The sequence below is a fragment of the Homalodisca vitripennis genome, chromosome 4 (genome assembly GCF_021130785.1).
Source record: "Homalodisca vitripennis isolate AUS2020 chromosome 4, UT_GWSS_2.1, whole genome shotgun sequence".
Classification (NCBI taxonomy): domain Eukaryota; kingdom Metazoa; phylum Arthropoda; class Insecta; order Hemiptera; family Cicadellidae; genus Homalodisca; species Homalodisca vitripennis.
In genome coordinates, this window is record NC_060210.1 from 44,364,346 (window position 1) to 44,387,810 (window position 23,465).

The 23,465-nt window shown below is 32.1% G+C and overlaps 1 protein-coding gene across 1 annotated transcript in view; it reads right to left on the bottom strand.

The window, feature by feature from the left end:
• Window positions 1-2,563: 2,563 nt before the first annotated feature.
• LOC124359242 (WD repeat-containing protein 91) overlaps window positions 2,564-23,465 on the bottom strand; it is a 48,074-nt gene continuing 27,172 nt past the window's right edge. The window contains exons 11-14 of the mRNA XM_046811828.1: window positions 22,574-22,685; window positions 21,061-21,288; window positions 18,017-18,154; window positions 2,564-13,492 (exon numbers count right to left, since the gene is read on the bottom strand). Coding sequence (XP_046667784.1) covers window positions 13,346-13,492; window positions 18,017-18,154; window positions 21,061-21,288; window positions 22,574-22,685 — 625 coding nt within the window. The 3' untranslated portion in view covers window positions 2,564-13,345. The remainder of the gene's footprint in view (window positions 13,493-18,016; window positions 18,155-21,060; window positions 21,289-22,573; window positions 22,686-23,465) is intronic.

A 23,465-nucleotide genomic window follows, 5' to 3' on the forward strand; every position in this document is an offset into this window, starting at 1 on the left:
AAAAAAAATTGAAATCGGCCAAACCGTTTGGTATCAGCAGCCAATAATGTGATTTCGTACACAACAATTATTAGTCTATAAACAACTGTAATACTGTTAATAACACAACACCATTACTTACTGAATGCAATGATATTACCAAAAAGCAAAATGTTTTGTGTAACATTAACATAATTACTAATTTCTAAGTAAACAGCACAAGTAAGTGCCTTATCATTCTTTTATCTTTATTATCTACAATATTGTTGCAGACTGGTTCAGTAAGCGGCTATCTCTGGTCACGTTTCAACACACCAAACATTTGGGAATGCAGTTTCATTTGTTTAATGACAGTGGTGTGTGTTGTACGTCTTGCTTCACAAGGAAAATGTTTTACAGCCTTCAAGAAAAAGTGGAGATTATTTTTATCTTTGGATCTGAGAATAGGTGTGTGAATAGCACTCCTAAAGCATTCAACACAATACATCCTGGAAGGAATGTGTCACCTAGGTACATAATTTGTCACCTAGAAATGTGTCATCACCCTGTTTGAAACATTTTTTGTACTCATTTTTAGTATTGGTTGACAGCTCCTTCACTTTTTTCTTGAAGTCATCTATGTTATCAAATCTGATTCCTTTCTTGTTACTTTTCATGTGTTGAAATAAGAAAAACTCACATGGAGATAGAGTAAGGTATGTAAGGCAGCGGAACCACACCATTTTTGTCAAAAAATGGTTAGCAGATAGCTGTGTGTGCAGATGCGTTGTCATGATGGAAAAACCTGTCTCCAGTCTGCCACAGATCAGGTCTTTTTTGACACACACTGCAGCACAATCTTCTTAAAACTTCCAAATAAAATGCTTGACTAATGGAGGAACAAAGTCTGAATGAACTATCCCTCTCACATCAAGAAAGCTAATGAGCATTGTCTTGATGTGTGATTTGATGATTCTTTTGGACTGGGTAACAATGCTGTCTCCCATTGGCTTGATTGTTGCTTTGTTTCTGGGTCATAACTGTAGCACCATGACTCATCACCAGTAATGAATGACCTTTGATAGGAAATCAGTATCGGTTCAAATTGTTTCTTTAAATAACAACATGTTTCAACTTGATGTTCTTTTTTATTGCCAGTCAGAAAGCGAGGCACAAACTTGGCAGAGACCCTTCTCATTTCTAAATCTTCAGATAAATTCGCTGAACCGAGCTACAAGATAACCTATTAATCTCTGATATTTGATTAATGGTATGTTTACAGTCTAAAAGCACAATTTCTTCAATTTCCTGAACATTTTCATCTGTTTGGCTAGTTGGTAGACGTCCAGAATGAGGTTTGTCATCAATAGACATGAATCCATTTTTAAACAGTAAACCACTTGTACACTTCAGTCTCTCCCATGGTTGCATCTTTGCATGCTGTGTTCAAAATTTTAACAATTTCAATGGCATTTTTACTGAGCAGGAAAAACAATTTTCACATGTGCATACTGTTCACTCAAACTTGTCTTCATAAAAAAGAAAAATAGCAAAAAACAATAAAATAAAAAAAAACTGTCAGTAAAGAACGGAACAAGCCAGGTCAATGACCCAGGCAGCACTGAAATGGCAATGAGTTGCGCTACCGACACCTAGCGGCAAAAGTGTGTGCTGCACAAGCTCTGCCCATATTCCGGAAACTTTTTCTCTTCAAAAAATGTTGAACCATTTCAGTACATATAAATGTTGACAGTGAATAGAGCTTTTCTGACATATTGTTTGAACATTTCCAGATTTTCTAAAGTATTGCTCATATAAAATAATTGTTTTGACTCAAACATTAAATTTATATTCATTAGATATCCTACTTTGTAAAACAGCACTCAATTTGATGCTGTAAATAGTTATGAAAAATTGTATTTTGGCCACTTTTTCCTAGTTTTGAACTACTGCCACCACCACAACTTTCATGTGCAGTGTGGCCAATAAAAATAGCTGAAAACTGATTTGTGGGGAGAAAAATGTTATAAGCAATCAAAATGTATTGAAAATTGGAATGTGTAAGGGGACAAATTTTAAAAGCAGAAAACCTTAATTGCAGAATATTTTTGCACAAAACGGGCTTTGAAATATTAAAATTATGTAATAAGCGGGAAAGTGTTAAGAGGGAGATGTTTTAATGGAGTTTCACTGAGTTTAAAAGTCAACAGTACATTCAATATGACTTAAGTATGTTAAAGTCTTGCAGAGCATAACATAATTATTGTTTAAATAACTGTTTAGCCACATAACTATACCAAATTTCCTATAACTTGTAATAGTATAATTAAATACTATTTACTTGTTTCAGAAGATTGGAAATTCATTTGATATCAATGCCACCTCTAGATTTTATAACCTTAATCTCATGTAAATTGGATTTGTCTTCTAGTTAAATATGTATAAGTGACATGTTTCTTGGGTGACTTGTCTGACAATACTTGTCCTCATACACCACCACAAAACACTTTCTTACATCAATACTATTGCATCATAAACTAATTGTTGAAATACAACATGTCTGAAGTACTTGCTTATTGGGATGCATAAATAAAACAAAATGCAATAAGCATTCATTCTAATTTATTCAACAACCGCATACAAACAAATTTATTTTAATTTTAAATTGATAATAGCAAGATACACTTATTTAATATCACAAATAATATACAAAAGAATATTAATATAATAAAGTCTAACTAATTTAAGGTAAAAAATACTGAGTATTGTATTACAAAGCCCTCTAAGTTTGCCTCTTTGTTGTTTTATGAATATTGTAAACAGTTACTGGTAAACTAGGTAAACTGTTTAAAATTAGGCATATATATAGGCTTATATTATAAGTATATTGTGGGAGATATTGTACACATTTATCTCCCTCAAGTAAAGTAAACAAAATCCACACAAAAATACAAGTTAATATGATTAAAAAAGAACTCAAATATTATAAATGAGATCATATTCTGCTGGATAGAAAAAGTAAAACAAAACTCTTAATATGTTATAAGAAATGCACTAAATAAATCTTTAGCAATTGTTTTAGAAAGCCCATGCATTTTTGGTATTTCTGATTGAATTCATCCAGGAAAGTCAAGTGCAGAAATATTAAGGTATCATGTGTTAAAAACATTGTATATAATATGACAAAGAAAATACTAAAAAATATATAAGTTAAAATGAGGGAGACATACTGCAAAAATCATAGATACAATGCCTTTCTTTTAAAGAGCTTCAAAAAGTAGACAAATGGTGAAAAATAGAGAGTCAGCCCTGATAAAATTTGAGACAAATCAAATATTATTACTTGTATTAAGTCACTCAGTGCTATGATGTTTCGTATTGTTTACTAGTGTCTTATTATTGATGGTAGTATATTTATTATTTCAAGATATAAAGAACTGATTAGATACCATCACTATGGCACAAGAGAGAGGAATAACCTTTCATTGGTCACGATACAAGTGCTTCAGAGAGGAGGATTTCTATATCTCACAATAGGTTTCCCAAAACCGGAGTTAAGAAAGCAGAATGTCTATTTTTAGAAGAAACTTGAAAGTAGTTTATAAAAATACAGTTTTAATTCTTTTAATTTTGTAGAGACTATGTAAGTTGCAAATGACATTTGTCTGAAAAGTATCCAACCTCCCTTTACTTGCCAAATGTTAAGGCAGCCTTAGATCGGTTAACCCATTGCAAACGGGAAAAAACTCAGCACTTAACGCGGACCTATATGCAGTGATAGATGGTGTGGCTATAGCCCACAGTCCACATGACATGTGCACAATTTAATTGTGGCAGTTGTTAATTGCGCCAATTGCTATTCTAAAACATATTTTTATACATTTCTTAAATAAATAAATCTGAACTAATAAATAGGAAACAAAAATATATTATTCACATTTATTCCGAACTATAAAGTGAAAAAACATGAATTTATAAAAAAACATACTGAAGTAGATTATATGAGCTTATTTTACCAAATGTTTATTGTATTACTGTGAAAACCACAAAATACCAAAGCTAACTGAAAGCATTCAAACTCAGTCTAGCGAAAATGTCAAGAAAGACATTGGTTATTTCTAAATGCAGAACAGAATACAGAGCCATGTGCCTTTGATCCTGCAGTGGACTGAGTGGTGGTACACACACACACACTGTGCTTTTCACCTCCGATGGTTAAGGGGAGGAAACTCTTCCGAGAGTACCAGCATTCTCTGTTCTCAGCCTAGCCAGAAAGACAGTGCTCTGTTTTGTACACTGATTTCTGTGTGTTTTGCATGTGCTTGTGTTGTATTTTATTATAACTGAAATCTTGATCAAAGGGTTACAGAAACTTCCATTCTGCTTCAGAGATCTTTAGAGAAAGCTTTAGAAGTCTATGAGTGATACTCAGATAAAATAGTGGTTTTGACAATCCGGATGGCTACATTTTAGTGAAGAGAGTGACCTGCCATGGCCAGATATCCATAAACACATTTCATTTCCAAAATTTTCACATACTGCACATTTTAATCACAGTGTGATCTCTTAACTCTCATACAGTTAATCATTGGTTGTCATGCAAAAACAATCAATATTAGCAAATTTCTAGCCGTTTCAGGCCTGCCAAATCACTGATCATTCCCAATTCAAATGCAGTCATCTTTGAATGTCCAATAACACTGTTTTATCTAAGTATTACCCATAAAGTCGTCACCAAAAGCTTTGTGTGTATCATAGAGATTACAGAATTTCTGAAGTAGAATAACCAAGTTCCTGGCAGAAATTCATGTTAACTCTTTGCTCAAGATGTTCGGTCATCGTGACATGCGATACAAGCACACGTAACATACAACACAGAGCATTGTGACTCACAGGCTGCTGTCCTGTCAGTAATCTCGGAAGGGTTCCTCTTCATCCCCACAGCAGATGGTTGGTTCCGTAATAATCAGCCAGCAAAGGGAGGTCACATTCTTTTCAGATAAACCTTGTAATCTGATACATTATCTAACATTTTATGGGCACTTTTTCTTTCTTTATTTAGTTCATTTTTAGAAATATTATCAATTTAAATGTTTTACTGTAAACAGTACTTAAAATGAATAAAGTAAAATGATTTCTTGATGAAACATCATTTTATATGTTTAGTTGGGAAATGGAAGTTACAATGTGTGCTGTATTGTTGTACCATAATTATAATGATTGCTAATGTCACAAATTTTGTTATTCTTTTATTGAAATGTGTTTTTGTTGTATTTCATTTAAAATTGTAATCTATTCTGAGAGCAATGCATAAAAAAGACATGGGCAAGATTTCTTAAATGTGAAATAGAAAAATACCGCCGTATTAAGGTTGCTTAATTCAAATGAACTTCTTATCAGTGCCCTAGGTAAGAGATATCAATAATTTAACCCATTTATTGATGCTTTACTGTAAATAACCTGGTTTGCCCCCAGAAAAGGAGCATGAGGACTAAGGAAAGGTAAGTGTGTAAAGGATTCATTTTCAAATCCAAATTGCTGCTATTTTGATTGGGAAATGTATTGAAATCCCTATATTTCACTACTTGTCTATTTAACTAAAGCTCTTTAAAGTACAAAGACACATGAAAGAGGTTTAAATCTGAAAATTTAAGAGTTACCTACAAAATTTTCCATTTTTGGAGGAAACGCATGATTTCCAAAACACTAATAACTGCCTTTATGATGGTACTACTATTAGAGTATATTTATTTATTAAAAATAGTACAAAGTTAGAGAGGGTGTACAGTGTGGGTGTTTTCCACTAGTGTAAATGTTAGAAAAATGTAACATGATAAGTTTTTAGAATATAATTTTGTAATCGTCTGAATTTGTAACAGCAGTTCATTCTTTTAATTTGATAAATTTAAAAACTTTAATTTTATTCCTGTTAAACTCTCTTAGTGTTTTAGACAATACAGGCAAAGTGTACATTATATGCCACACTACAGATATCACTGGCACTCCAGGTCAAAATTTTAAAGGACTCTATAAATAGTTGAAATATACGATAATATTTTAATTGCTTCCCATTAAAGCATCAAAAACTTAATACTATAATTGTCAACTACAAGCACTGCTTTTGTAAGTCTAAGAATGTATAATGAAATACTTCACTGTTTAAGGCAAAGAGTAGTGCGGATTATTTTAAACATTATACAAATATATGATTATGGTGATTCAAGCAAATCCAGTACATCATTAGCTGGTTGAACACATGTCACTCTTCGGACACTTACCTCCTAATCTTAGAATACAATAATAGAATCCACTAAGTCAGGTTCAAACATGCTAAATCATAAACATTTCTATTTCCATAGTCAGTCAGTTTAAACTTGTCTTCCTTCTGCTGTAGTTTTACTGTATCTAGTAGCCAAACAGATTACGCAGTTTGGTTAGGGTGAGTGGGGGAAGTTGTCATATTATGGCAAGAAGACTGTCTCATTATTTGTCTTCAATCTTTAATTTAGGTCTTTCAAGGTTTATATCATAAGAAATAGTCATGAAAAGAAGTATTACATTATCAAATATCTATTATTTTCCATCATAGAAGTGTCTTAAAAAAATATGTTTAATTTTTTAGGAACCATGGACGATGCTAAGTAATTATTGTATATCATTGTACGAAAATGGAACATCATCAATGGTCCTGTGAGTGCATTATACATATATGTATTGTCATTTAACCAGAGGGGAATGTAAACGATGCTGTGTAGCGGAATGTGACACTTTACCACCAACAATGCCAACAGTCCTATAAGAGTTCTGCTGGAAGTAATAAAGAAAATTATTTTAAAAAATCATGTTCAGCTTAAATATACAGGACGTATTCCCAATACTTCTGAACAGAGTTTATCTTGATGTTCTAACCACTGTTGATTCCAATAATTAGAACAGTATATATAACTTGAAGCTTCAGATATAATTATCTGACAAAACCCAATCAAGCATGGAAATAAAAAAAACACCATCAAAGAAGGATATTGTTATCTAATTTTCTTTAGGATAATGTTATTTAAGATAACGAAACAGAATAAACTTCTAATTTAATGAGCATTTAATTGAAGGGTTTGTTAACTGAATAGTTTATAGATAGTTGATAAAATATCATTAACCTCAACAAAATATCTAGGCGTACATTGTTTTCAATTTTATAATATTATAAATCTAGATTGTACTATGTAAGCTATTATAAACTATTTTTCTATAATGTATATTAAAAGGACAAACTTTAAATATGTATAATTAAAAGTTTAATCTATGGAACTGAATTTGAGGTAGTTAATCATTACAAAATTAGCATGACTCCCTAGTGTTGTGTTTCGAGAACCTCAACATATCTAGAATCATTTCATCACAATTTTGTTGTTGTTTAATTCTGGAATTGTATTTTTATTAAGTTTTTTTTATACATTTACTAAAATAAACAAGCAACTTTTGATTCTTGTGGTCAAATCACTTGATACCTAATAATAAATCATTAAATTAATACCTCATAACTTGTCTCATTGCATGGATATTTATGGTACAGTGGAGTTCCGTTAATCCGAACTAATTGGGACCGAACCCAGTTCGGATTACGCAATTGTTTGGATTAGCTGGAGTGACAGCAAAACATGGTTTTAAGCATGAAAATGGGTCTATTTTGTTGTAAAATGATCAACATTGTTTTATTGTTTATTAAAACACATTTCTGACTGTTGTACTATATTTCATGCGACAAATGTGTTGTAGTGTGAGTACTAAGTACAGTTAGTAAGTTACAGTATACCGTAGTTTACTTTTGTAGTGTGAGTACTAAGTACAGTTAGTAAGTTACAGTATACCGTAGTTTACTTTTGTAGTGTGAGTACTAAGTACAGTTAGTAAGTTACAGTATACCGTAGTTTACTTTTGTAGTGTGAGAGTTCTATTATTCTGCAATACTCACATTGCACATGTCCACTTGCTATGGACCAGACTGTACAGACCGTCTCAGTGTACCAAAAATACACACACTGACTCATAGAACAGCTGCACATTGCGCTGTAGTCTGCAGTGTGTCGTCTACTGCCTCAGGGCAAACATTGATTCTATTTTTGTGATTATTTGCGTAATAAAGTGTGAGAGCTAATTTTATGGAGAGTGCCAAGCGAAAGCATATCACTGTTACTCTTAAAAACAAGCTAGATGCATTAAAGCATTTAAATAAAGATTACAGTATGACTAAATTGGCTACGGAGTTTAATGTTGGCAAAGCTACAATTTGTGATTGGAGGAAAAACTGTGAAGCTTGAACAATATTGTGCTACTTCTTCTGACCAGGCTCTTGAAATTAGACAAACAGCAAAGCAATCTTAATACGGTAAAGTGGATGAAGCGCTTTTTGTTTGGTTTTCCCAGGAAAGAAAGAGAGGAACTCCTTTAGTGGGCCTATTCTTCCAAAAAAGGTGATCAATTGTATGAATTAATGAATGGTGGTGAATCTTTTCATGCTAGTATTGGGTGGTTAAATCGATGACAGAAGTGCCATAGAATATGACAGTTGACAATTACAGGAGAACAACTTTCTTCTGACTATGATACAACAAAGGAATACGTGAGTAAATTTGAAACTTTGATATCGGAAGGAAATTATCCTCCACAGCAAATTTATAATGCTGATGAATCCGGCCTGAACTTTATATAACTGTCTACAAAGAGTTTGGCATCTTAATAAGAAATCTGTGCTCCTAACTTTAAAAAGAGCAAAGATCGAGTAACTTTAATGGCATGTTATAACACAAGCTCGCACTAATGTTGATAGACAAATCTGCAAAGATTTTAAAAATGTCAATATGAATTCAGTTTATTACAGCAATCACAAAAAATCATGTATGGACGGACAGTTCTTTAAACAATGGTTTCATGACTAGTTTGTATCCAAAAATTCAGTAATGACAATGATTTACATTCACATGCGATTATATTGATTGACAATACACCTTTGCACTCAAATACTGAAAAACTTCTTAGCGGAGAAATGAAAGCATAATTTTTACCTCTAAACGTTAAAGCCTTATTGCAGTCAATTGACCAAGATTTGTTGCAATCAAACTTAAATACCTCAAGCAGTTTTTGTGAAACCTGATTGAAGATGACACAGTCTCTTTAGTTCAAAAAATAAAACAAATTAACACCAAGGATGTTGTTTATTGGGCTGCTGATTCTTGGATGAACATTACAGACAAAATTTTGAGAAAGTCTTGGACAAAACTATGACCTACCATTGAGCTAGTATGCCAATGCTTGAGCAGAAAATGGCAGAGACAATCTGTTATAGCTAGGTCAAGCAATTCCTGGTTGCGAGAAAACAGTTGAAACAGACGTCAATGAATAGATGGCAGCAGATGGTGCGAGCTCCGAATTCCTAACTGATCACGACATAGTTGCAGCAGTCACTCAAGAATCTATGGAGTGTGAGGAGGAAGGAAGTGACGAAGAGAACCTGTGTAATAAAGGAGACATGCCACATACAGACATTGCACTACGATATCTAGAGCAACAGGCTCCTGCTACACATGCCGATATCATGTTTATGACACAAAAGCAAAGGTCATCCAATAGATTCTCTTCACTGCGACAGAAGACAATTACTGAATGTATGTCTTTTAACAATTAATATTGTACTCAACAATAAAATCAATACTGTAAATCCAGTTTTTGATTGATTTCACTTCTTAATTTAACTCATACTTAATCTATAAGTTTCAATTTGGTACTGTATTCAAAATTCATTATTTATGTACTGTACTGTACCATACACAATTCGTCCTAACAAAACAATTTTCACGTATTTATTGAAAGTTTATGTTTTTTAAAGTTTTTTTACAAAATGATGCACCTATTTTCATTTTTCAGGTAATTAGTTCCTTTAACTGTGCATTATCATTATAAATAAATATAAGAATTTCCTACTGGACCTGTTTAGGTTTAACGTGTTCGGATTAGCGGGACTCCAATGTATTTCTACACACAAATAATCTATCAGCCGGAAGGTAACAAACTTTGCAATCATGAAGACAGGAAAACAAGTGATAAAGTGAGCAATTATCTTATGAAAATTGGCAGAAATGTTCCCTAATTGTATCAATTTAGTTTAAAACTTTGAATTGCATTTATTAGTAAGAACATGTTCTGTATTCAAACTCTTTAAAGTTTTTTGAATTCTCAGTTTTTGTAATTAATTTTACTATCAATTTGTAGCATTTCCAAAAATAAATCAAACACTATCTATAATTGACACAACAAACACTTACATGCTAAAAATACTTATAGTTCTGTACAATTAAATTTCTAATACTCTGTTCAATTTACACACTTAATTCTATTCATATATATGTATGTATAGAATTACATTTTGACATACAAATTCAAAGTAAGAATTTGGCCATTGCATGTATGATTTGTAATCTTAAGTATTTAGAAAACTGTAGTAAAAAATCTATTGAATAGAATGAACAATTTACAAGATATTACAATTTAAGTCGCTATTCAAAAGGAGATTTCAAAAGGTAGAAAATTATAATCATTTCTCCGAGAGGTTATTTATAAATTAAGAACCGTTTTGTACTGGATCAAGGGAAACTTAATCCATGAACTTAAATTGTATCACAGACTAAATTACGAACATTAATTCACTTCTCTACAAAGTCACCATGAACATTTAAACATTTATCAAGTCATGGCAACAGCTTTTGGATCCTACCATCGACAAACTCTGCCACCTAACCGTTAGTCATCATTTCCCAAGTGCTTCCCACTAAGAAATTCCTTGAGTTTTGGAAAAAGATGAAAGTCTGGTGATGCTAACTAAGACAGGACTGTATAGCGAATGATTCAGTAATTACCAACGAAACTTGTCCAGCTGCGTCTGTGTTCTTGCAGGCCTCACTGGCGGTTTTGAATAGCGTGCCTAAGCTTTGATTATGTTTCATAGTATCTCCCTGCATTTATTATTATTTCTTGTGGCAGAAAGTCTATCAAAAGTATGTCTTTCCAAAAAACTGTGGCCATGATTTTCCTTGTTGAAGGTTATTGCTTGAATTTCCGTGGCATCAGTGGGGAGTTTGGGTGATGCCACTCATTGGGTTGACTTTTAGTCTCTGGAGTGTATACATAACCCACGTCTCATCACGTCACGATGTGCCTTCTCATCACGTCACGATGTGCCTTCTCATCACCAGTCACAATGTGAGTTCTCATCACTAACCTTGTGATAGAGTTCCAAAAAGGACAAAGAATGTGCCTTATGCTTTGCTTTATGTTCATCTGTTAACATTTTTGGCACCCATTTCGGAACAATTTTTTTGTAACAAAGTTCTATCAGTAATAATATTATAAACTACAAACCTTGAAACTACTGATGAAGTTCGTAGTTAGTGAAGCACCTATTTTGGTGAATTTCCTCATCAGCTTTTTGTGTAGTCTTTATTTATGACAGTAGGCCTTTCCAATCGTTCTTCATCATAAACATTTGTCCTTCCTTCACTAAAAACCTACACCGTTTTCGCACATTTCCATCATTCATTACACCCTCATAATAAACATCAACTGATGAATCTCTGCAAGATGAATTTTTTTCATTTAAAAACTGAATTACTGAGCACATTTACAATCGGCGGGATTAGTGATTGACATGGCGACAAACAAAGAAGTATAAACACACAACCAACATCGGCAGAGACATGAAATGTAATGGTGGCATAGTGAGTGATTGGCCAAGAGTGGCTGACCTTGAACAGATGTCACGTGACAGGATGCACAGAACAATGCGCAATTGGTTCTTACTTTAAAAATGACCCATGTAATAAATTAGTTTTTCAGAAATGGATTGTAATTTTAGTTCTCCATAGGAGTATTTTTATGAACTTGGAAGTTATTGCAAATTGTATCTCAAAACCTTATGGTGCAAACTGAAATAGAGTATATTTTTTTATATGAAAAACTAGCAATATGGATGCAGATGATAAGTCTGATAGAGGATTTTAATAAATCAATGGAACCAAAGTTATTTTACACTTGGTAGTTTGTGAGAATGGAGGTGGAATGGTTCGTTTAAATAACCTTATATTAATTAATATTTGCTGAGCATTAGCAAAGCCTATCAATTGGAGGGGTTTGCAAAATTCTAAATCTTTCTGTTTGCCTGTCTGTCTATTGGTTTTCAGTAGTAGTTCTTCAGAACCAATTTAAATTAGCAAAGAATTTCATGTATTCATAGCCAAGATAGAGTTTGATGCTGCTGCATATACCTTCCGTGTAAATTGACTAACTTTAGCGAAGCCTAACTGTCTGCAGGAAATTTATGAATGTTGAGCTCCATTTCCCATCTGCAAGAAATTTGAAAATGGATTGAGCTATAGACTTAAAATTTTCCATGGAACTCCTTTTCTACATAGACAAGATCAGTTTGATGATGCTACAGACGAAATTTTGTATGATCATTTACTTCTACATAGGCAAGATTGAATTCAATGATGGTGCATATCCATCTATACGGTTTAGCTAAGCATTAGCAAAGGCTATTAATTACTCGGGGGAGTCTCATGATCAAATTGTGCTGTAGGATTCAAATTTGAGTGAAACTTCATTCCTAAAAAGGTAAGATCAAGTTAGATGATAATGAATATCCCTTCATGGGATTTGGCTCAACGTTAGCAAATTTATCACTGAGCTATGGGCTTGAAATTTGGGTAAAACAACATTTTATTATAGTAAAGCTCAAGTTTGATTATGGTACGTCACTCATTTAGCCAGAATGCTGCCAGGTATACGTCCATTACCTTCAAATAATGGATAAAGGCTTAAGATAGGGATATTTTTACATAAAATATTTTGAAACAGAGAACAAAAGTATTTTAAGTTTATATGTTTATATAATTAATTTTATATGCATATAAATACATCAAAATTTTGCTTGTAGATTTTTCTTTCAGTTCATCCAATATCAGTTTTTATTTATTTTATATTCACTACAAAACATATACAATGATTACAATATAAGGGAGTGATACATAAAGGAAAACAATAAATGGAGTCAGAATGGAATGATATTTTGCTGGTTCTAACAAAATATTACCTAAGATTAAATTAATGTTCATATTTTTGCTGAAACTCAGCAAAACAGAATGTACGTATGAGTATAAGAATATAATCCATTGATTTATAAGAAGTCTTCACTTAACATCAAATTACATTCATTGTATTTGAGCCAATCTGTGAATGTGCAAAAACACACGTGCCACAAGTTGCATATAACAATATCTCACCAACAAATAATATGGATTTCGGGGGTCTATGTGATACAAGTACCGGAGCGAGTACGAGGTCAAGGTGTGAGCAGTGTAAATATCTCGACTTTTCCGTCAAGGCCGGCAGTGACACAGGTCCCACACTGGTTAGCGTTGGCCCAGTGGCAGGCTGCCACAGATGTGGAACTGAGCTTCAATACAGGGGCCACACCTCCCACTGAGATCTGAAGGAAATAATGTCAACTTACATGTACTGTATACAACAATCTCTACACTTTAATCAAATTAGGAACAGCAGTTTTCATACGTCATTGCCACAAATGCTTAATATTTTTGACATTTTTCAACTCATAATAAAAAAAAGTTTCCAGTAAAAGGGTTAGTAAAAAAATTACTTATACAATATCTACAACAGGTTTTTTTATGCATTTACTATCATTTAGTGATACAAAAAATCAGTAACACTGTTTTGAAATCCGCAATCTAATCTCTTCCTCAGGTGGAAAACTAAGCTAACACATAACTAGAATCTAGGTTAAAATAAACAAATCATAACAGACCGTTGTGTCGTGCTTAAGTCAGGAATAATAACAACCATGTTGTGTGTCAACTCCATGTGTACTATCTCTAAAATATGCACTTAATACAAAACACTAATTATTAAAACTGACAAAGAATACAAGTCACAATAGGTCTGCACTACACAACAATCACAAAGAACTGACTAACAGGCAATAGTAAAATTGTATTAATGTGTTCTTATTTTTGGTGACTCAGTAAAGTGCCACTTTTATTACACACATGTATTTTATAACATTATTATGTATAATAATAATAATAATGAATAATTGCTGTAGCACTTTTAATTTTTATTACCAATGCTAGGTAAGACGTATGAAATAACAATTTTAACACTAACACTGTAAACAAAGTGGTTTAAAGTTTTTTAATAAGAGATGTTTTTTATCCTTGGATTAGTTAATTTATGAGTATAATGTGTATTATGGCTTAGATATCTTACCAATTCAAATATATGGACATCATCAATTTTGCCATTACGGACATCTTAAAAGCGTTATTGCTATTTTGTTTATACCATGATGAAAATGATATATTACTGGTTGAACTGGGCACGATTTGCTGTAGCTTGGTTATTATATGACTAATATTATGTACAAATTATGTATTATTATGTATCATATTATATTCACACACACACACACACACACACACACACACACATGCACACACACGCGCACACACACACACACACACACACACACACACACACACACACTCAACCAATTTAAATATAGTTTTATTGAATTGTTACACCATGATAATGATCCTACTGTTATTAAAAGCGATATGAATATTTGTGCTTTAAAGGACACCGGTTCTGGGCCGCAATATTTATACATATGAAGCATACTTGCTTCATATGGGTTTAAAAATTATATACATGTTCCCACAAGAGTCATAAATAATACAAGGCCATGTTTAGATCATGTATTAATTAGAAACTCAAAGCAGATATGTTTTAAATGTAATGTAGAAATATTGGGTATAACTAATCACTACGCTGTGACTGGATATTGCAACAAATAAATTACATGAACATGGTCAGGGATTGCAAAATAAATTTTATAAGGTCTTGGATGAAAATATGCTGTTGTCAACTAACATTTGCTACCTGGGATAGTTTGCATAACTGTAACGCTGTTGATGAAAGTGTATCAGAATTTTACAGGATATATAATAATTGTTATGAAAGTTCATGTGTGCTAAATTAAAAGAAGGGGAAATAAAAAAACGAAATACTTAGATTAATTATGATCTAATTAATTTAGTTAACAGAAAAAACGAGTTGTATACAACATATGCTAGAAACAATCATAACTTACATTTAAAATTGCAGTATTGTCTAAATTAGTAACTAAGGAGATAAAGAAAGCCAAAATGAATTACTGCTCTTGTCGAGAGAAATAATTTAGGCAACACAAAGCAATATTGGTCTATTATTAGGAATATCATGAATAAATAAAATAGTTCTTTTCTGATATATATATATATGAATGGTATTAACCCTTTCCGAGCCAATGACGTTACTAGACGTCATGCCTAAACTAGCGCTAAAAGCCAACAACGTCCACTGACGCAAAATCAATTTTTTTTAAAATATTATTTAAAAGCATTTCTAGGTAACAAACTTAGTAAAAACTGTTAAACAAGGTTTAATTCAAACAAGGGACAACCGTTTGTGTCTATTTTGAAGGTCACGGCTCTTGTTCGAGCAACAAAATGGCGGGCGGCCGGATGTTCATAGTCTCCCGCAGAGCCAACAACGTCTACTGACGCGCGCTCAGTCTGCCTGTAGCCTTCCGTGAGGTTAGATGTTTATTCGCCCTTCCATTTTCCATCCGCGTATTTTTCTTTTCAATTTTGATGTTAATCAATATTTTTAATCAATGTACAGTGTAGTTTATGTATTATTATCGTGATGTAGGGCTTTATTGTCAAGTTTTAATTTTTAGAATACTAAGTGTTTCTAGCTATTATTTGCGTGTTTACAAACTCTTATTTACCCATTTAGCAATGGCAAACATAGACGATCAAGGGTTTGAAGACTTTGTGGAAGGAATAATGAATGCTTCTTTTAGTAGTGCACTTTAAAAAAAATGAAATTTTTTTAGTTTTATTGCTTTTATTTAATTTGTATATATAAATTTTTACTATATTCTTTATATTTTCTCTAAATAAAAATTACTATATGCTTGTTTTTTGTAAAATATTACAATAATTGTGTTCAACTATTGTTAATTTTATATATGAACACATAAAATGTCAAAATTAAATTTTTTCAGTGAAATTATGATTTTACCATTTTTTGGCTGTAAATTAACAATAAAGAGTGAAAAAAATATTTTGCCCTTTTTTTACCTCTTATGTTATAAGAATTATAAAAAAAAATTGGTTTTGTTATGTGGGAATTTTTTTATTTTTAAGGTGTAAGGCTCTTAGGAGTAGTTTTGAATATTTATTTATGGCTCGCTAAGGGTTAATACAAAGGTGATACACAATATGAAAACAGTAGCAAATTATTTTAATAAATACTTTTTAAATGTTGTGGGTAAAATATCAAGCTTTCAGTTAGTATTTGTTTTTAGACAATGAGTTGGATTTTAAGTTTAATGATGTTTTAAATCATTTTAAAGTAAGTCAATCAGATATTAGTACGATTCTTATTGACACAAAAAACAAAAAAAGTAGTAGTTTGGTAATATTAGTCTTGTTCATATTAAGGAAAATAATAATATTTTTATTCCACTGTTAAACAGCATATTCAGTAAGTTGTAGAAACACGGTAAATTTCCTAACAGTATTAAAGTAGGTGTGATGGTACGGATTTTTAAAGCTGGAGACAGCAAATTTGTAATTTCATATCGTCCCATCACACTAATAAATACAATGGCTAAGATTTTTGAGATTTTTATAAAAAATAAATTGTTACAATTCCTCTTAAATAATAATATATATTTTAAAAGAACCAGTATGTATTTTTACCAAACAAATGAACTGATCTAGTTGTGGAGTGCCATGTCTATACCATTGTGTCATCAATTGAAATAAATATGTCACTCAAGCTTTATATCTGGATTTTCAGCAGGCTTTTGACATGGTTGATGTTGAAATATTGTTAAATAAACTGAAACAATATGGAATAGGGGGCTAGCTTTAACTTTATTAAGATCTATTTATGCAGGGAGGAAGCAATGTGTAAAGATTCGTCAGGAATATAGCAAAATAATGGGGTATAATTATGGGGTGGTGCAGGGGGGTTTTGTGACCATTATTGTTTAACCTGTACATAAATGACTTATGGGAAATGAAGTTAAATTCAGAAATAATCGCTTATGCATATGATACTACTTCAGTGTGTTCAGCCTCAAATTGTTAAAAATTGTCTGTTCTCTAAAAATGAAAACATGAAACAAATTTCCCAATGGCTTGTTAGTAATAAATTGTTAATCAATAACTCCAAATCTAAGCGTGTTATATTTTTATACACTGATATACCTAAGGAAAACTTAAGAAATGAATTTGACATAATGTGTCACGGACATCAGTGTTTATATACATGTTCTTGTTCAAAAATTGAAATTGTAGATTCAGTTAAATACTTGGGCTTGTATATTGATGATAAGTTGAAATGGCACCAACATGTAAAATATTTGACGTCAAAGCTAACAAAAATCAATTAATCAAATCAGAAATGTCTTAAAGAGTGAACATCTGAGACAACTGTATTTATCATGGGTTGAGAGTGCGTTAAGGTTTGGAATTATGGAGATATGTATCCTACTGTTTTGCAGCATCTTGTATGTCTCAGAGACTTGCTCTCTGAACAATATACTTTGTTGAAAAGATAGAAAGATTAACTTACTTATTTTTACACTTAATCTGACATTGTAACAAACATTGGTATAATGAATTACAAATCAAACACAAACCATCGATGTAGAGTCGTAGTTGAGCAAAGTGAATGCCCCCACAATCTATCAGGATATTTGTCAACTACATAGACACTTATCTAATAATATTACAGGTGGTGAAATTGTCACTATGGAACAGCTCCAAAAAAGATTGGGAAAGTGTTAATCCATAACTTTGATTCCTAGCTTATTACTACAGTGCTAAGAATTAAATTAAACTGTTCAAGTATTCACAGTTCTACACATATAAGGTACCTGGTTAATGCTTGCTCCGTTCTGACCACACATCAGTATGTGTTGGCCAGACTGGTCCAGGGTGAAGCAGGTTGCACTGTAAGGCAGTTGGGTCTCCCACACTGGTTGCTTGGTCTGATTAAAACTGTGTCTGTATAACTGAAACAGCATCACCAAAATCGAAAAAACTATTGATCCTTTGACGTGGTATTTTTTTCTTTCCCTTCCATACATAGAGTAGAAAGAATTGTAATGGTTAGAAATATACAAATATAAATTTCCAGTGGAGTATCCTAATTTATTTTGGAAATACCCCAATGACAAACGGTTTTTGTGAAAATGTCTGTCCATAAATTGTGTATATGTACTTGCATGTTTATTGTCAGCCATAACCAACCAATAAGAATGGTTTTGATCAAATCTGCCATTTTTGTGACAGTTAATAAATACTGTGATGTGTTTTATTTTCTTCAGATATTTTCAATTGTTTTATATTATTATTCTAAACCATATTTTATTAATAAAAAGAAAAGAATGCTCTAAGAAAATTTTTGAGTAAACAATGTTTATCTTTTAGGCATATTTGATGGCAAACAAAATGACACAAACTGTATCTACCTATAAAAAATATAACACAATGAATTTTAATTTTGGGTGAAGTAATTGAAATAGTAATATATACTTTATACTTACTTTGATAGTAATTAAGTTTGAAATGTAAGTCTAATTAATAAATTATATTCACAAAAATCTCCCAACATAATTAAAAACCCAAAATAGTCCCAAATATTTATTAATTGTGAAAAGTTATTAAAACTTTCCCTTGTTAAAGATCAAACATATAATAAAAATACAATAGTAATTTGGGAGAATGTGGAAAGAAATCCATAACACCGGAGTGGAGACTTGCCAGGTTGTCATCCAAGGCACTCTCTTCAATTGGCATTATTATAGATAAACAAAATAATGATTTAGAGGTACCTTCTCTGGAATTCAGATCCCTCCAACAACAACGTCTATCCCAAATTTATGCTTATCTGATCCTGTATATGTCTCTGGTGCTCATGACAAGTTTAGGTGTTTGAGTTGCTTAGAACTTTCACAATTCAAATCAGCCTGGGCGTACATCATAAAAGAACACATAAGCATGTGGCAAATGAAGGAAAGATTTATGTCAAAAAAGGGCTAAAGTAAGAATAGAGTATGTTTCATGATAAAAGGCAATTGTTTAAAATCAATGTTTGTTATCTAAAATAAGCATCCTATTGTGATAATTGTAATCATACATTTTTGAATTCATCTAGGATTGATCTCAATAGAGCTCTCGCTGAGGCAGCAGTTCGAACCAGGAAAGCATCTGTGGAAATCTCTTCCCCTTCATTGTCTTCTCGCTTGAAAGCCTTGCTTTGAAATCAGTTGTTTGTTGCCGGGTTATCCGTAGATGGCACACAGAGTTCTTATATCAACTACGTACGGATTTCTTGGATAATGGTTTCTACTTCCCTATGTCGCATGGGTTGGGAATGCACTTTATTCTTGCTAATCTCTCAAACAAAACGTTCATGAACTGGGAATAAGCATGAATTTAAAAGTTATATAAAAACCTATGAAAATATCTAAAAGAGAAGTGCTTGAATGTGTGACCTGAGAAATGAAGATTTCTATAGTAACTGTAATTGCAGAGCTTTGAGATTAATGTTGGCCTAGTCTTTATACTCTGTTAACCAGTGATTTGGATGCATTATTTATTAGAAGTTACCCCTATGAGTTTTTTCTTGTCTACGTCTGTGTATGATGGCATTACCCTGTGCCACTCCCAGCACATCTTTTATAGTCTTTTTATTCAACCTCATTCTTGGCCTCCTTAACTATCCTTTGATTAGTGTGCAGATTTGTACTGCTAAAAAGTTTGATTGTATACAATCAGTTTAATTTTGACCCATTAGCATCATTTCTGTGGTAGGTAGGCATCTCTGTAATATTGTAGCTCAGCGCTAATTTGTAATATTATTGCTTTCGTAATAACTGAGTTGGGAAAGTCAAAAGTCTAAATGTTATCTTCTCTGATTTTTTGCTTCACATGGATCTATAGATGACACAAAGGATTGGTCAGACATAAGAATAGCTTGGAGGATATGGTGAATGTGAAGTAATATATGAATCTTCCAAACAATACTCTTCTTAAAACCAGAAAATTATAACGTAAAATCAGATTAATAAGCATAGTTTTATTGTTAACAAACTGAATGTTGGTGGTCCTCACAAATGTTATGTTAATGATTTTCCGCATAATCCTCATGTGATTTTTAACTTGGCACAAGGACAACACTCATCTCATACAATCATTGAGCAGCCTATCGAAATATGGAGAATAGTTTAGTGTACTCTTAAACACAAAGTCTACCTATCCACTCTGGAGAGCAATTACATAAACCTTAACAATTTCAGGGATCAATCATTCAAAAATTCTTCCACATAATGATTGAAACTGATGTGTTTCTATTATTGTGCTGAATTAAAGAGATGGTATTTTGATTATGGTTTCAGGCAAAGAAATCAAGTTTTTAATGCCACCTGATATCTACACTAGCTATTGGATGGCATGGAATCTTCCAAATGTTACATAAGGCTGCAGTTTCAAGAAGCAGTGTTTGCAGAAGAAATATCTAAACTCTCTTCAAATAGTCTATTAAACTAAAACTGGAAATACTCTCCTTCCTCCATCTCCCCTTCTTGACTGGCCCTTGGTTGCCACTTGTTAACGGGTTATTAATTAATAAGAAGTTTACATTTCATTTATCCATTAAACTCGAAGATATGTTAGCAACTCAGGCTAGTATTCAATAGTTAATTGTTAAATTTTCAATTATCAAAGTGGCTTTAAGTAATTTTAAGGTTTTCTTGCAAATTAAACATGAAAAAATATTATTACATATTTTCAGAATTTATAAATTGAGACTGTCAAGCTGAATCACCAGCACTATGTAATGTATATGTCCTGGTGGCTCTTATAAATAATAATGTAGGAGTGCTGATGTTATTTAAGTTACATACGAATCAGTTACCTTATTGTCCTGACCGAGTGAATAGCAGTGGTTTTGGTCCGGAGTGAGTTGTAGAGCAGTTACTGCGCCCTGGTGGCCACTCCAGGAGTCGATTACCTCAGAGTGCCGCAGGTCCAGGGTACGTACTGTGCCGTCAGAGCAGCCTGCCACCAACAGCTGACCATTGTGGTTGTAGGCACAGCAAGTGGCGTACAGACTCTGAGGTCCAGGGCCCAGGCTCAATGTTCTCTACAACATTACAGTAAACAAATTAAATTATATATATATATATATACATATTTACATATTTACAGCTCTTTGATAATATACAATAACATTTTTGTTTTTTCTCTTTAATTATCAAAGCAAATGATCTCAAAAGAGTGTATATAGATCATTTGCTTTGATAATTAAAGAGAAAAAACAAAAATGTTATTGTATATTATCAAAGAGCTGTAAAATAATAGAAAATAAATCGACCTAAGGACAGATGAAGGTAGTAGAATGTTTAATAAAGCAAACCAGTGTTTCATCTTGACTGCGTTTCTTGTTTCCCTTTAGTCACCAAGGATGGACTCCCTTTACTAAAGACTAGGGCATAGGTGGCTGGTGAATAGAATTGGAGTGTAAGGGGAAATTCTCTTTACACTATATATAAAGAAAAAATTTATAAAAAATCTGGTTCAAAAGAAACACTTTTATATTTTTTTAAGTTCCAACAAGGTAAATTTTATCTTACAGGATATTTAATAACCTACAAGGAAACATTTTTTGTTCCATCCAAATTTATCTTATAATCAGTGAAATGATTGTTTTCTTTTAAACATAACTCAACTGCTGTTTACTTGAAAATGAATTCCCACTATATTGCTGGTATTTTATATCTTTTGTTATTGCCTGAGTCATGTCTATTAGTAACAGAGGTAGTTTTAAAAATTATTTACCTCAACAATTTTTACAAACAAATTTTTTTATCTAAAAATTATCAAATATAAGTCACTAAATACATAATAATACATCAAATGGAACGTTACAGTTACCAAGCTAACATTAAATATAATAAAACCATATGTTTCAAATACTAAGTCAAAGTAGGCGTTACTGCATAGTATTCTACTTTAAAAACTATTGTTATAATAATTGACTCAACTTTTCACAACATAATAACAGAACTGTAAAAGCACGCGTGGCTTTAAATACAGAGAAAAATAAATAAAACAATAACATATTTATTCTTACTTAGTAATTACCACTGAGTAAAGAATATATGAGAGATCGTCCCTGCATCAGCTAACATGGTGGAAAAAACAAAAACTATTCTTTTCTAATCCCGAAAATAAATGATGTATTCTTGTAACAAAATTCAAAATACAATTTTTTTATCACAACCTAGTCATACAAGCCAAATCTGTTAACCAGAAGTGGTGTGATACATAAAAGAGATATAACATGGTTAGAGCAACTTATCTGGTACTGAAAAAGAGTTCAGAGAGAAACGTGAAAATGAAGAAAACTGAGGTATATAGGCAGTTACCTCAAGTTTCTTGGATTTGATGTCATGGAGGAGCAGTTTGCCTTGATTTTGGGCAGAGACACACGCACTCACGAACACTGACTCTGTAGGACTGCAAGCCACACTCACAATCCTGTCACAGATAAGTATGTCTCAATTATAAAAAGTAACCTTTGTTGATATTTTATTATACAGCATTACAGGGCACACCATAAGATTTTAGAGCATTTTGTATAAGTAAAATAAACTGATAGTGTTTTTAAACAATTTTTCAAAAATATTATTATTTCTAAACAGAACACTTAAATTTTTAGTAAAGAGTACATTGTTTTTTATTTATATAATTACTTTAGCATAAAAACCTACAAAATTTTTTAGTTTGGAGTTTTGTACATGTTATTTTTATTGAGTATTTAAGCAACAAAAATACACTAGAGTTAAAATCCATGTCTTTTGCTATAGGATGGCTCACCTTGGTACTGGTAGGAGATACGGTTTACCAAGCCTTGCACATATACAATTTTTGCCTTAGGCCTGCCTTGAATATTCATGGCATTGAGAAAATATGTATATGTCATTTATCCTTTTTAAGACATTTCAGTTCCTTACATCTAACAAGTGAAGTAATAAATAATGAATTCTTTATTATTTAACAAAGTGTATAAAACCTACTCTTAATGTGGTTTAGCTACTTACAAAATATATTAAAACAAATACTATCATCATTCATGGCAAATCTCTGTATACAAATAAACCGTGCTTTGCTTTTGGAATTCTCAAAATCATTGCGTAATTTTGATTAATTAACTAAAACAAATTAAACTACTCTAGAATACTAATTAACAAATTACTATTACACAAAGTAGATCTGCCTTACTCTTTTATTTACACAGTAGATTCGAATTAAAGTTTA